We start from the raw sequence: 15728 nt of genomic DNA, 5'->3' as shown, positions 1-15728 counted from the left end.
TCTGAGCAATCCACTTTAATTCTTCGTAAACTCTTCAAGCCTTGCTGATGGACACATTATAGAAATATCAGCGCTGTTGGCATATGTACACAGCAAACATTAGCGCTGGTAACGTAGGCGACACTGCAGTCAGTGGAGGTGTTATGATGAACCTGTCGGGTGTGAAAGACATTCAAGCGGGCCTCCCCATGTCAATATAATTACCATCTTCTTCGAAACGGCGTCACTTCTTTTTCCCCCCGAGCTGACATAAAAGGATGGGGGAAGAGAAGGCAAACCGAAGGACAAGAGCTCAACCGCAGAGCCTGACGAATGCGCTAATGCTTCCACAGGTTCCCCGGGAAGACGTCGACGACCACAGGACTGCAAGGGGTAATTAAGGCCGTCTTAGCCCCTGTATGATTGACCTCTCAAGTGTGAGAAGCCTTCAAGCGGGCCTCCCGATGTCAACATAATTACCCTCTTCTCCGAAACTGCGTCGCCCCTTTTTTCCCCGAGCTGACACAGGAGGATGGGGGAAGAGAAGGCAGACCGAAGGACAAGAGATCAACGGCATAAGCTAACGAAAGCACTAACAGGCTCCCGAAGGAGATGTCGACGACTACAGGACCGCCAGTTATTTAATACTGTTCTGGCCCCCGAGTGGATAAGAACCGTTCGACACTTAGGTGAGAGTCACATTAATGTACCAATGGAGGGAATACAATCTTTTCTTTTTTTCGTAATCACTAGCCCGGCTTCATCGTCATTTCCTGATTCTTGCGGTGGAGACCCCCATCACCCGGTCGAGATCGTATCAGAGGTCACTTAATTCCCCATAATGAACGAAAACAAAATGTCCATGAGATCTGCGCTACTTTCAGCATGCACTACAGGCAGCGAACAGTTGTTATGCTGCAGCGGCAGTGATTACCGGTTTGACCGGCAAACGTTTGCGCATGTGAGGTGACTGTGTTTATAGTTCGACGTTGAATAGGTCTATCGCAGCGCCAGAAGAAACTTGATTGCATTGCAGTGAAATTCATAACAGGGCAATGGCTTGACGCTTCGCTTTTCGGCCACCATGACGTGCGAGGGTGGTGCCATTATGCGAGATTGATAAAATAGAATGGAGGTGCAGTGAACCGACGGTGCGCCTCATCCACCACTGCTCTATGCTCGCAGTGCTTCAATCTATGCTTAAATGACCATGAGAGAGATTGAGTATAGGGCAGGTGGCGAGTGGCATTGTTGCGGACGGTGAGCGCTGATGGACAGACTTGGCGCAAAATTTAGGTATAAGGAGGTTCAGTGGGGGACACTAAGGGCTCTTCCCTGGAAACAAGAATGTTATCGCAATCATTGGAAGGGAATAACAGTTGATCTAAATATGCTACCTCAAAAGTAAGAGCAAGCATCAAGCATATATATATATATATATATATATATATATATATATATATATATATATATATATATATATATATATATAATGTCTAATATATAATGTATAATATATATATAGTCATATAATGAGAAGCCAACAAACACTGACACCAAGTACAACATAGGGGAAATTGCATGTGCTTAATAAATGAAATAAAGTAATGATAAATTAATGGAAATTAAAGTGGATGAAAAAACAACTTGCCGCAGGTGGGAACCGAACCCACAACCTTCGCATGTCGCGTGCGATGCTCTACCAATTGAGCTACCGCGGCGGCGTTTCCCCATCCACTTTCTTGGGTATTTATGTGTACTAGTAGAACCCTGGGAGTGTTAGCCAGCGCCCCCACTCACAGACCTTGGCGGCGGACGAGGAACGTCTTTTTTGCCGCAGGCGTCACGAGAACGTCCGCCGCCAAGGTCTGTGAGTGGGGGCGCTGGCTAACACTCCCAGGGTTCTACTAGTACACACATATATATATATATATATATATATATATATATATAATAGGCATGGTGTCTTAGCACGTAGTGGTCACATGTGTTGACACGCAGGTTTCTTCGTTGCAAATGGCGCATCGCACGAGGGATCGGACGAATCGGTCATGCCTCAGCCTGCAGAGGTTGTAGTTCGACGGTCTTCTTGTCGCCGTTTTCTTCGACACGCCTGGAGCGCTTCGAGGATTCCTCTAACCTGTTCAAAAAACATACATACCGAATGTTTGTTAGTTCGCATCCACGAGACTTGTTATCGTACCATGATACCCGCTTTTAGCCGTGCACTGGTACGGTAACACATTTAAAGCGAAACTTCTTTATTTTGCCTACTTTTCCAGGTTTGACGTGGCTACCTGGCTGCGGTTGGGTGGGTAGCTATCTCGGCGAATACGTTTGTGGATATATATACATAAGTATATGCGTACTGAATGAAAGTACCAGCGAACGGCATATACAATTCTTGTATGCTGACCAAGTATGCGCACCTCTTTCCTGCGCAACAATAACAAACAACTTCCTACATAAAACCTGTAAATGTAATGTTCGCTCACAGGCATCTCTAAAGCACACCGATCTGTTAATGGAATAGTGAATTTGATTTAACGGGTTCATTGATTTACTTCATTTTCGTTCATTTCTCCATTCGGTATGTGCTTATAGGGGTATGCCTTTTCACGGCCAATCCACCAGAATGGGTATGTCTTGTGTGTGACACAAGATATACAGAATCCCTAAATGTTGCCTGATGTGTGTCGTACTACACTTTACCTTTCTGTCATTACCATTCTTCCCTCGACAATGGAGGGATAGAGATAAGAAGAAGGTAGGGAGGTTAACCAGAATCACGTCCGGTTGGCTACCCTACACCGGGGTATGAGTTATTGTAACATCGCTGCGTGTATATCTCACGCGGCGCATCTACCTGATTTGGAGTTTGTATTTCAGCATGGCTTGTGAGCGATGCAGTTCATAATCACAAAAAAATGCATGACAATAAAGTTGTATCCATTGTGGTGGATAAACACACATTCCATGAGATTACACGTTGCATGACATGAACGTATACAAATTTGTAAGCAGCAACGTTATATGTAAAGCGTCTAATTACCTTCTTCGCTAAAGGTTAGATTCACATAGGTATAAACATGTGCGTTCCGTCTGCACATATTTAATGTGAATTGCCCCCAACTGTCTCACAGAATTGCTTTTCTGCCTAGCTGGAGGAGGATGCGGGCATCGTTCAAATTAATATGAAGTGCTTACCATCAGCTTGAGCATGAAACATGGACATGTTATCAATCCGAAAGCTGGATCTACGTTTTCTCGTTCATGTGACACCCACGTGGTCATAAGTTCTTTAAACGTAACACTTTTCGTAAACAAAACAGAAAGAATAGAAAGGCAAAAGAAATGAGGGTATAGTGAAATTAATAAGGTTGACGCTGGTTGTCTACTGTACATATAAGGATAGGAATGGAGCAGCGAAAGAGACAATGATGACGAGGAAATACAAATTGTTCGCGCAGGCCTTAGAGGAGACGCATGTCTACAGGCCGACTGTGAGAAAAACTTTGCAAGCGTGCCGTAAGAGTTTTGCCGAGTACGTCTACACCATGACCTCAATATCATCTTGCATGCTAAGCGCTTCTCTGCACGTAACAGAAACGAATAAATAAACAAAAATATAAGAAAAGCAAAACAGTTAAGAAAGTAGCAAGCTGCGCGCTATACCATGCGACTATCATGTCGAGCGAAAAAGCTAATAAGAAGGCTTCGTGAAGTTATTTTTGTGGTTATACTAAGCTTGTGCGGTAGTACACGTTAGAATAACTTTCAGGCGCTCCGCCCGTGTCACACCTGTTGAATGAGAAGAATTTTTGGTCATTGCCAAATTTCTCGGCGTCTTCAACCGTCTGGCAGAGCGGGTAGCCCTTGGTCTCGGGTAGCCAGGCGGCCGCGATGCCAGCCGCCATTGTCAGCACGGCCAGGAAGAGGAACGGTATCCACGCGCCGTACCTCACCTGCGTCACGTAGGGGCTGTTGGTTAGTCACTCATGATGATGATGATGATGATGATGATGATGATGCTGATTAATGTTATGCGGTACACAGCGATACCGCGAGTTGAGAAATGAATGCGTTGATATAGAATGTGGCTTGAGAAAGAGATAGAGAGATCGGGGGGAAGAATTCCGGCAGAACCTTTTTCACGCTGAATGTAGACGTCAATGTGACTAAATTGAAGCGCTGTAGCTACACACCGTATTGGCGCACATGGCACATGGCGCACATGGCGTATGACTGAGGTGTGTATGCCATCGGGCTCCTCCTTTAGTGCATCGATGACGATGATGATGATTACTGGCATCCTCTTTAAAACGGGGAGGCGACAAATAGTCGCAAATTCTGCCTGATCTAACGAAGGCCTACTGCATCTAACACAGTTTAGCGGCCTTGCCTGTCTTCCTCCTTTATTAAAGCCTATATATCTATATAACGGCTAGTATCACTGTGCCTTTAGTCACTCCGAGTCTATCAATCACTTCCATGCATTTTTTGATCCACCAGTTCCCTAACAAAGAAACTTGTACCGCCATTTTCTCTTCTAACAATCAATGGCTCGAAAGTAACAAAAATAGAGCTTTCAAAGGATACTTTAACAGTCTAAGCTGATCTTTTCTCTTTCGTGGCTTTTTTGACGGACTCACCAGGTAGACGATGTAAGGCACCGATGCCGTGAAGACTGCGGCCAGAGCGGTGAGCACTCCCACTGAGAAGGAACGTAGCGGCGTCGGGAACAGCTCTGCCGACTGCTGGTACATCATCATGTACGCCGCCGTGGTCGAGAACTTGGCCACGATCGAGGAGACGATGTGCACCGTGCCGGCTGCGTCACGAGCAGTGAAGCCATGCAAGTTTATTCATAAAGGGGGCCACGTAGGACGAACGTGGGCGATGCGTTCGTTTTTTTTAAAGTCTGTATGACAAATGGCATGATCGCGTTCAAGAACACAGGTTTCTTTACTACTGGGTGTCGCAGCTAACCCGAAGTTCTTTGGGAACTTTTATCGCTGTGAAGTATGTATTTAACTGCTGTCACTCAGTGACGCAAGTTGTCATTGGGTCACTAGGTATGCTTAGGCTGCTGCCTTACCGAGCAGACAACATATGTCACTGAGTAGGTGGCCAACAATAGACAACATGCTGGTGGCTGCAGTCTGGCTTAGTAGACAACTTCGGTCGCTGAGCATGTGCCAACGGTTATGTGCCCGAACAGACAACTGAGGCAGTGCGTGTGTGATAGTGATATGTGTCCATTCATTGCACATCCTTCAGGATGGACGTGTCGAGGGGACGCAAGGGCTAAATGTAGCTTTTAATATATGAACGCGACAGCACCCCATCCACAAGACATCTCCGAGTCGAGCGCGACCCCCCAATGCATGTGCTGAAGAAAAGTGGTCTGAAACCGCGAGTAATTTAGGCTGTCAACGTTTGTTAGGGATACATGCTTCTAGCATTCAGCTGCTTCTTCTGTGTAGCCTGTCTACATTGAATGATCCGTCTACAGGTGGGTTATGGTTTGTGATATTGCATTTGTTATAAGGCACAGAAATATAGAACGTTTAATGTCATGCTGCGAAATCTTAGTCTGGTCGGTCGCCTTGCATGATACTCCAGTAGCAGGATGATACTAATGGCATTCACAGTGATCACACAAACGCACAAACGTTACATACATCCACAGACGCGCAGAAACACACTCGCGCTGACCAGAAACCTTCGCTAAGGTTATAAGCCATAGAACATCTGTAGCGCGTCTACAATGCATCTCCTGTAGCATATTATAAAGCCTAGGTGCCGAATTGACCAATATGTTTGTTCGTAAGTGCTATTTACCACCGGGCGGCTACTTTCGCTAATGATATGGTGAGCACCAGTATTGGCTGAGCTTTTTACTTACGAACACTTCTGTGGTAAGAGCTTTTTCGTCTTTTTTTTAAGTGGGTGTAGCATATGCAGAGTATGTCTGTGTAGTTCGTCCAGGGGTGTTGTGCACATGAAAGAGAAGCTTTAGAGGTAGGCGAACTGGTTCGTGGTCGTATAAATTGATTGAATTAAATTCCGGGGCTTTGTGTGGTAAAACCACGATTTGATTATGAGCCGTGTGGTAGTGAGGGACTTCGGAATAGCTTCGACCACCTGGTGTTCTTTAAGTTGCACCCAAGGCATGGTACACGGGCGTTTTTGCATTTCACCCCCATCGAAATGCGGCAGCCGCAGCCGGGATCCGATCCCTCACCCTCGGGCTCAGCAGCTCAACGCCATAGCCAATACGCCATCCCGGCGGGTTGTTTTTTATATTTATTTATTTAAAATACTGCGACTCTCATTCCAGAGCGTGGTAGTTGGGTAATATAGTATATATTCATGTATACCAGTATGGAGGATTTAAGTGAAAAATATGGTTAAAGAATATCTAGACAGAACAGTTAACTAAAAAAAAGAAGAAAAAGAAAAGCAATTGTCCAAGGACTCTAATATAAAAATGACGCCGAGTTTAGGAACACAAATGCATGTTTCCACATTACAATTAACTAACGTAATACTCAAAAAAAGAAGAGAAAGAAAAGTAACATTGAAGAATACATAGGTAACCATTTATACATGAAATAGGAACGGACGGTAATATAACCCTGAACGCGCCAAGAAATTATGAAGCTGGCTGAAGAGATGCGCTTATAACATATGACACTTAGAGAGAGAGAGAGAGAAGAAAGTACTTGAGAAGAAAAATTTAGGCAAGAAATTAGCAGGAACATCGGCAGTTACAACCATCATCTTAGGACTAGAAGTAATACAATAATATAAGATATTAATTTATTTTGGAAACAGAGCGTGGCATATGACCACATAATGGCAACTAAATAAAAAAATAGAACAAAGGGAAAAGGGGACGACAAAACCAACGCAATGCAATATCTGTGACGATGACTCATGCGATGATAAAGGATTTTATTTTCGCACTGCTGCTTCTGCTTGTGACGTAAATTATAATAACGATTCGATGTTGGTTATAGCAGGATCAAGTCGCTTCCATTCAGCTACGGTGAGGGTGAAAGGAAAACTTAAAAGCGTCTCGTTGAATGTGTATTCTGTTAAAGTGTACGCATGTTTGTTGCGCATTTTTCGTGTCTCAGGAAAGGAAATGTACTACCTAGACACATCTACCTTCTAGTTATTCTTAGTAGCTGGAACAAGAACATCAGGCGAGCCTCTTTTGCGTTGGTAGACAGCGGTTGCAATCCAGACTGCTTTAGTATATTAGTCTGTGAGTCAGCGCGTTAATATTTATTGTGAATGAGCCTTATGGCCTTTCTTTGTATTGCTTCTAATTTTGTTATGTTAATCATTGAATGAGGAAACCAGACCTTATTTGCGCACTCCGGATCTGGCCTAACGAACGTTGTGTAGGCCACTAGCTTTGTCGATATGGCAGTTAGTGGAAGGCTTTTTTTGAGGAAGAACGATTTGCGCAACGCTTCTGTGGTATTCGTAATATGTTTATCCCGCCTGAGCTGTGAGGTTAGTGTAACTCCTAGGTATTTATGTTGTTCTACTATAGTTAGCGGTATGGTATTAATCTCATATGCAAAGTTAGATGGTCTAGTTTTCCTTGTTAGGGTCATGGTCACAGATTCTTTTAGGTTAATTGACATCTGCCAATTAGAGCACGAAGTAGCTAGAGTGTTGAGGAGTGAATTATGTGTGATGTGGTCGCTATAATTAGTGATTTCGCTAGAAGTAATGCAGTCACCGGCGAACAGATTTATATTGCAATCAATGTGAGCTGTGATGTCATTAATATAGATTAGGAAAAGTAATGTCTCAAGAACTGGGCCTTGGGGAACTATGCAAGTAACTGCGACAGTGTTAGGTAGCATCTTTTTCGTAGATTACAAATTCTGAACGATTGACTAGAAATTCTTTTATCCAGGCTGAAAGGCGCTCTTTTCCAACAACACTTTCAACTTTAGCGATTAATTGGTATGGCATACACAATCAAATGCCTTAGATAGGTCAAGTAAAATAATGTCAGTTTTACCGCGGTGATTAACTGTAAATGCAAGATCATGTGCTAGTTCTCTTAGTTGGAATACTGTTGATAAACCACTACGAAAGCCGTGTTGGTAGGGAGACAAAATGTCAATGCTCTCTAGAAAAACCGTGATGTGCTTGAAGATTATGTGCTTTGGAAAGTTACAGGATGTACTAGTTAATGAAACGGCTCTAAAATTTGACATTTCTGCTGAGTCGCCTGATTTATGTATCGGTATTATTTTTGCAATCTTCCAGTCGTTTGGTAGCTCCTACGTCGTGAGTGATTTGCGAATACTGTTGAAGCACGCATTACCGAAGTTATTATGGCCATGCTTGAATTATTTAGTTGAGTCGGGAAGTTCGCAAAATCGAGTGAGAGATTTTTCGGTCCTTCGAACTCTAAAATCGTAACGCAGCCACACTCAAAAGGTACCGCCGCATTGTATTTGCCGCTAAACCCCGCCTGCGCGTGTAACCAGCACTCGAGGGCGGCCCAACTACCGCCGACCCTATAGCGCCATCTGGACACGTAAGAACGCTAGCGACTGCTGAGCCCTTTGTTTAGTGCATCCCCGCCGCGAGCAGCTTCGTCAAAGCAAAGCTAGGGCCATGACTAGGGCACCGAGAAGTTTCAACGTGATAGCGTGATAGTGCGCGCGCTCGAAGGAAAAACAATCTGCGTCAAAATTAGAAAGAGATCACAGCCTTCTTACTCATTTATTTCTGGAAAAGCTTCGCGAAATCGGGTTTAATGCAAGCTAATTTCGTTAATTCGGGTTGATGACAACATCGAACCATATGGGTAACTCGCCGGGGAATCGAAATTTATTCGTTAGATCGGGAACTACGTAAAATCGGGTGTCGTTAGGTCAATTTTTAACTGTAACTATGCCAAGGTATCTATCGCACCATTCTACGTACCTTTTCAGAAAGTTGGTAGGTATGCTGTCAGGACCAATGCCTTTTTTAGGGTCAAAGCTAAACAGGAGATTAAGAAATGCCAGCGTCTGCAATGTTTAATTTGCCAATGCTTATACCCTGCCTGGTTAGGATAGGGAGATTAATGCTATTGTCTGCAGTAAATACTGATTAAAAATGTTATATGTATTGGCCTTCGCAGTTTCTTCATCTAGGAGTCGGAGGGACGCTTTTCTATCATTGGTGTGAAAGTGCCTCCAGAGCGTTCCGGGATTATTAGTAAGAAAGTTGGGTGATGTTGCATTAAATAAATGTTCATTTGCACGTTTGGCTGTAAGCTTGAATTCCGCGATGACATTAGGCAATTTCGTCACTCTGAATACGTTTCCTCCTTTAATTTCTGTTGTTCTACGCAATCTTTTCAGACGGAACTTTGCCTGTATTACTTCTCGGGTGATCCGGGGATTATTTCTTGGCGGCCACTTGATTTTAGTAGGCACGTAGTTCGACAGGAAAAGGAAAATGGTCGACGGGAAAATATCATCTTTAACTCAGCATTAACACAAAACTTGGCTTTCATGCTTTCAGTCCCCTAATTATTGTTTGTTTCTTAGAACGTTGCTCTGTGCCTAAGTTGGAATTTATGGACACTATTATATATTTTTTTTCTAGTGTCTCATGTCTTGCGTAGGACTTTCTGTAATACTAGAAATTGCCAGCCGAGTAAAAGCACAGCGAAAGTCCCGTCCAGAGAAGCCTATTTAGCATTTAAGCCGGTCCAGGCCGTAAAAGTTTTCACGGCCTGAATGAGCAAGCTGGCGCGGCGTGAACGTTCTTGAGAGAGAGAGAGAGAGAGAGAGGAGAGAGAGAGAGAGAGAAGTGCGGGCTAACTTTCGCGTTAGTGGGCTTCACGAAAAGTTTGCCAGTCGCCACAAACTCTTCGAAAGTCATTACGGTGAAGAAAACGACAAAGAACGCAGTCAGAATTTCGTATTTTTTATACGCGTTTGAAAAGAACACTTCTTTTGTAAGGGAAGGATTAGTGGATGTGCCGATTGCATGTGAAGTTACAATTTCCTTGCTATGGTTTCCTTTTTAGACCACGTGGAACGATCAAGGAAAAGAAAATGCGCTTGCGCTCAAGAGATTTCAGTGTGCGCCTACTCACGTGCTTCGCAGTTCTGCTTGCTATGTTTGCGAACACCGAGGGTCGAACGCGGTAAATTCGTGGCTGAATGTAAAGCGTGTAGACGCCATTGAAAATAGCTATGGCAACGTTTTCTTACACTAGAAGTTAAACAACATGTTGAGTATCTGCGGACATTCCAGGGGCTGGAATATTTGGTTTCTAACCAATCCTTATAGCTGCACATATCGCGCGGCATACCTGAATTCGGCTAGTATAACTGACTTGTGTGACTGAGCCAATTCAAACATCCAAAGGCAGCACTCAGAAAACGGTGCGCGTTCTACATTGGAGGACTCAAGAAAAACTTATCAGACCAGTACCTCATAAAGAGACAGCAAAGAGAAATATTGAATTAAGCCGTCCAGGTAAGCTTACACTTACGGAATTGCAGGTTGCTCAGTCTTACGCTAGCGTAATTGAATGGATTTCAAATGTGACTGGTGGTGACGTTGCCTTGTATTTCCTGTACCAGCTGCTAGGGATGCCACAAGTCTTGTCAGTGCGTACGTAAGGCTACTAAGCTATTCACTGATACGCCTTGTTTCATGCATGCCTTCACACCCTGCTTACATCCAGTTGTTCACCGTAAATATAAAACCATTACCCTTGTAAATATATATTTTATAACCTCCCCCCTCCCCCCTCACATAATACTCCTGCTGGACACTCCGAGGTTTGTGAATAAATAATATGTAAATAAATTAAATATTATTACAAGACATTACAAAATACGCGTTAACTCAACCAACGAGTTTTCTCTGACTTTCCGCGTACGAGAAGTTCCCTAAACAAGGACAATCAACCTGAAAATAGTGCTGTCTCATGAACGCAATCGGTGTCGCGACTACGAATTGTGGATATGACGTTTACAGTTCTCAAAACGGAGCGAATGGGCCGGTACTGGCCGGATATGCTATTTGCAGTGAATCACAGTGCCGCAAAAGTTGTTTTAATGTGTGCTGTAGGATGCGCCAATATGAAATGACTGGAAATATACAACTGTGACGCACAGCGTCGATGCACCCTCGTCAAGGTCGTGGGCTGAAAGGAAGTGCATCTGGCACTAAACAGGTGGCTTTCGTAAACAGGGATCGCTATTTTTTTCCGTTAAAAGTGACAGTGAGTGTGGTTCTGCCCTTCGGTAGGGTTCGCGGATCATCGAATAGCACGTGTGATGAAGCACGACGCGATTGTAAGCAGTGAGGTTTAGCAGAAATGGCTAACCGGAATGACAGTCCAGTATCTATCAATAGTCGGAGCGCATACACTCAGTGTTATTAACCAACAAGAACGTCAATAAACGCTTCAAAGAAAGCTTACAAAACTTTCTCAGCGAAAATCACCGCGTATGTTACACAGAAAATGGAAAGTGGGCCAATAATGAAAGAAAGGGGAAGGAACCGAGGGGACGCGTTCTGGGAAGATAACTTTAGGCGATAGTATCGCTTGAGCCGTCAGGCTTGCACTGATTGGCTGAGGCAAAATCTGATAAGCTGATAGACTGGTTGAGCACTACATCACGCGAAGGCTACCAACTGTGATGGAATTAATTCATTAATTAATTAATTCATTCATTCAATGAATGAATGATTGACTGAATGTGTGACTGAATGAATGACCAATTGACTGATAGGTCGTCCTCTGTCAAACAGCATAACAAGATCTCATTTTACGATAGCCATGCCATTTTGCTCCATAACTGCGTTGCCCTTGGAAATCTGAAGACAGGTTTCTTATTATCTCCGAATTAAGAAGTATTACTGTGTTTGCCTTAATACTCAGCATGATTTTCGTCTAGGTATTTAAGGGGAGAGAGAGATTTAAGAAAGTTGTCTACTGAAGTAGAGGTAATTGTGCCGGTGTAATACTCAGGTGCCTAACTGCTACTCTGCGCAGGGAAGGGTATCGGGGACAGAAATGCCCTAGAAGTATAAAATGGCGGGTATAGGAAAAGAAAGGAAGAAAATATATTATCATGGTATGTACGACTGAGACAAGGATGCTGGTGTTCATGTAAGCATTCTAGAACTCGTCAATTAAGGCAACGTTTTCAAGGAATCTGAAAATAAGTGCTAAAGGTTGCTGTTTCTTTGAAGAAGGCATGGCAACTGGTATTCATCCTAGATCTAGTGTATGTAGTGAAATGACGCTGGTAACGAGTGGCGCATTATATTGCGTCGTACTTTTTGTTTTCTTTTGACTTACTCTTGTGTTTTCTAGTATTTATAACAAAAATTAATGCACGAATGAATGAATGAATGAATGAATGAATGAATGAATGAATGAATGAATGAATGAATGAATGAATGAATTCGAACGATCGGCCGATCAACTCACACGCGGGGGCAATGACGGCCGCCCAGCAGGCGGTGGCCGTGAGAAGCACGAAGAAGACGTTTGTCCAGCGCCGGCCGTAGCGGTCCATGCTCCACCAGCCAATCGCGTTGGCCGGAAACTCGACCAGGGCCAGGTAGAGAAAGTTGAGGAACTCGTTGCCGCTCAGGTGCGTCACGTTGATGTGCAGGCCGCTGTACGCGCAGCCGTTCGCAGACCTGCGCGACGTGGAACGGAAGACTGCGCTGAGGAATCTCAACATCGAGACGCTCGGTGCAAGAGTGAGCGACACAGCCGTACGAGGAGCAAGGACATTAAATCAATCATCTCGCGGTGCAACGCTTTTCAGTTTTTATTTTTATTTTAGCATCTGTCTGTAGAGATATGTAAATTGTAAACACTGAGTGTGTTTAGGAGCTCAGTTCTAAGAGAGCTTCGTATTTCAATCATCACTTTTATATTATGTATTGTACGTGTTGCTTAATGTTTACTGCTTCTTAATCACACTCACTCACAGTGTCGGTTGTGTGTTCTGTTTTGTTTTGTAAACGCCTTTGTGCTCTCCACCTTTGGCAAAGGCTGACGGTATGGAACAAAGAAACAAAGAAACAAACAAACAAACTGCAACGGGGGTGTTCGCCTAGCAGAAAGGTCCCTAGTTATAGGTTGTAGCGCTAGGCTTAAACAGATCGGCGCTATATCGTAACGGGGAAGCAAGCACTTCACGTCGTCTTCTTCTCATCCACTGGCACCATGCCCACTGCCAAGTGCCTTCAGTACAATCACTCCCCACCGAAAGAGTAGCCATCCTGGCGACCTAAGGGCAGGAAAACACAGGGGGGTCATGGCACTGCTTGAGCCGGGAGACGTGCACAATTTCCTGGCCGCGACAACGCTGGTCGGAAGGCGCTTCCGTTGGCTCGATGAGGTAGTTGACCGCGGATGTTTTTTTCAGTACCCTATAAGGACCGTGGTACTTGGAGAGCAGCTTAGAGGAAAGGCCTGGAGGAGTAGAGGGCACCCACAACCAGACCAGCGAGCCAGGAGCAAAGCACGTAGCCGCAGTAGATGAATCATGGCGATGCTTTTGGCGCCACTGGTCCTGGGATGTCAACGAACGAGCGAGCTGGCGACATCCTTCGGCGTAAGCAGCCGCTCTAGAAACAGTCGTGCACTCCGAAGCATCTGGTCGGTAAGGCAGAATCGTGTCCATAGTGCATGAAGGTTCGTGTCCGTAAAGGAGAAAGAAAGGGGAGAACCCAGTGGTGCTTTGCTTGGCGGTGTTGTAAGCGTAGGTGACGAAAGGCAGAATGCGATCCCAATTCGAGTGGTCAGATGAAGCATACATGGCCAACATGTCGCCAAGGGTGCGGTTGAAACGCTCTGTCATCCCATTAGTTTGAGGATGATATGCCGTGGTGGTGCGGTGAATGATGCGACACTCCTTTAGTAATGCTGCAATGACGTCGGAGAGAAAAACGCGACCGCGGTCGCTCAGTAATTCTCTAGGTGCTCCATGGCGTAAAATCAGGTTTCGAAGGAGAAAACTGGCGACGTCTTTTGCTGTGGCAGATGCTAGGGCTGAAGTTTCGGCGTACCGCGTGAGGTGGTCGATAGCGACAATAACCCAGCGGTTGCCGCTTGGGGTGTTGGGAAGCGGACCGTATAGGTCAATGCCGACGCGGTCGAACGCGCGCGCGGGGCATGGTAAAGGTTGCAAGGGGCCGGTGGCATGTTGAGGTGGCGTCTTGCGTCGTTGGCATATGAGGCAGGACCGGACGTACTGGCGAACGAAGCGGTACATACCGCGCCAGTAGTACCGAAGCTGGATGCGAGAGTATGTCTTTAAGACACCAGCGTGGCCGCATTGGGGATCGTCGTGGAACGTGGCGCAGATGTCAGGGCGCAGGTGTCGGGGTATAACAAGCAACCACTTGCGACCGCTCGAATTGTAGTTGCGGCAGTACAGCAGGTTATCCCGAATGATGAAGTGCGCTGCTTGACGACGGAGCGTCCGAGAAATTGGCGCTGGCGACTGGCTAGACAGGAAGTCAAGAAGCGAAAAGATCCATGGGTCCTTGCGCTGCTCTGATGGCATGTCGGTAATGTTGAGGGCGAAGGCTCCATGTGTGGAAATAGACGAGTGGACAGGACCGGAGGGCAGGGGTGACCAGGATAGAGCGTCTGCGTCTGAATGTTTTCGGCCGGAGCGAAAAATAACGCGGATGTCGTACTCTTGTAGGCGCAATGCCCAGCGGGCGAGCCGACTAGTTGGATCTTTTAAGGAAGATAACCAGCATAGGGCATGATGGTCGGTCACGATGTCAAATGGACGCCCGTACACATAAGGACGAAATTTTCCGATTGCCCAAACGATGGCCAGACATTCCTTTTCAGTAACCGAGTAGTTCGCCTCGGCTTTGGTAAGGGTGCGGCTAGCATACGCGACGACGTACTCTTCGAAGCCATCCTTGCGTTGCGCAAGAACAGCGCCGAGCCCGACACCGCTAGCGTCCGTATGGATCTCAGTTGGTGCAGATGGGTCGAAGTGTCGCAGTACCGGAGGAGAGGTGAGAACGCGTCGCAGTTCTTGGAATGCGTCGTCGCATGCCGGGGACCAGGCTGATAGGTCAGAACTGCCGGTGAGAAGCTGCGTCAAGGGGGCGATGATAGAGGCAAAGTTACGGATGAAGCGCCGGAAATATGAGCACAAGCCGATGAAACTGCGAAGCTCTTTCATGGTGGTTGGTTTGGGGAACTCGGTTACGGCGCTAAGTTTCGTGGGGTCCGGGAGGATACCGTCTTTGGAAACTACATGACCGAGAATAGTAAGCGTGCGAGCGCCGAAGTGGCATTTCTTCAAATTTAGTTGCAGTCCTGCAGTGGAGAGGCACGCAAGGACTTGCTCGAGGCGGCTGAGGTGCGTCGCAAAGTCGGTGGAAAAAACCACAATGTCATCCAAATAACAGAGGCACGTTTTCCACTTCAGCCCTCGAAGAATGCTATCCATCATTCGCTCGAAAGTGGCAGGCGCGTTGCAGAGGCCGAACGGCATGACGGTGAATTCATATAGCCCATCAGGAGTTACAAAGGCTGTCTTTTGGCGATCGGCCTCTGCCATGGGCACTTGCCAATACCCGGAGCGTAGATCCAGCGAGGAAAAGAATTCCGCTCTTTGCAGACTGTCCAAGGCATCGTCGATGCGCGGCAGAGGATATACATCTTTGCGCGTTATTCGGTTAAGGCGGCGATAGTCGACGCA

At 45.7% G+C, this 15728-nt stretch overlaps 1 protein-coding gene across 1 annotated transcript in view; it reads right to left on the bottom strand.

Moving 5' to 3' along the window:
* Positions 1-15728, bottom strand: part of LOC139060176 (carcinine transporter-like) — a 36424-nt gene continuing 20696 nt past the window's right edge. Inside the window, exons 7-11 of the mRNA XM_070539106.1 lie at positions 12470-12684; positions 4632-4810; positions 3781-3944; positions 2035-2119; positions 1-1314 (exon numbers count right to left, since the gene is read on the bottom strand). Of these exons, the coding sequence (XP_070395207.1) occupies positions 1288-1314; positions 2035-2119; positions 3781-3944; positions 4632-4810; positions 12470-12684 (670 nt within the window). The 3' untranslated portion in view covers positions 1-1287. The remainder of the gene's footprint in view (positions 1315-2034; positions 2120-3780; positions 3945-4631; positions 4811-12469; positions 12685-15728) is intronic.

Source organism: Dermacentor albipictus, chromosome 5 (assembly GCF_038994185.2).
Source record: "Dermacentor albipictus isolate Rhodes 1998 colony chromosome 5, USDA_Dalb.pri_finalv2, whole genome shotgun sequence".
NCBI lineage: Eukaryota > Metazoa > Arthropoda > Arachnida > Ixodida > Ixodidae > Dermacentor > Dermacentor albipictus.
The sequence above is the reverse complement of the archived record's forward strand: the minus strand, read 5'-3'. Positions and strand labels throughout refer to the sequence as shown.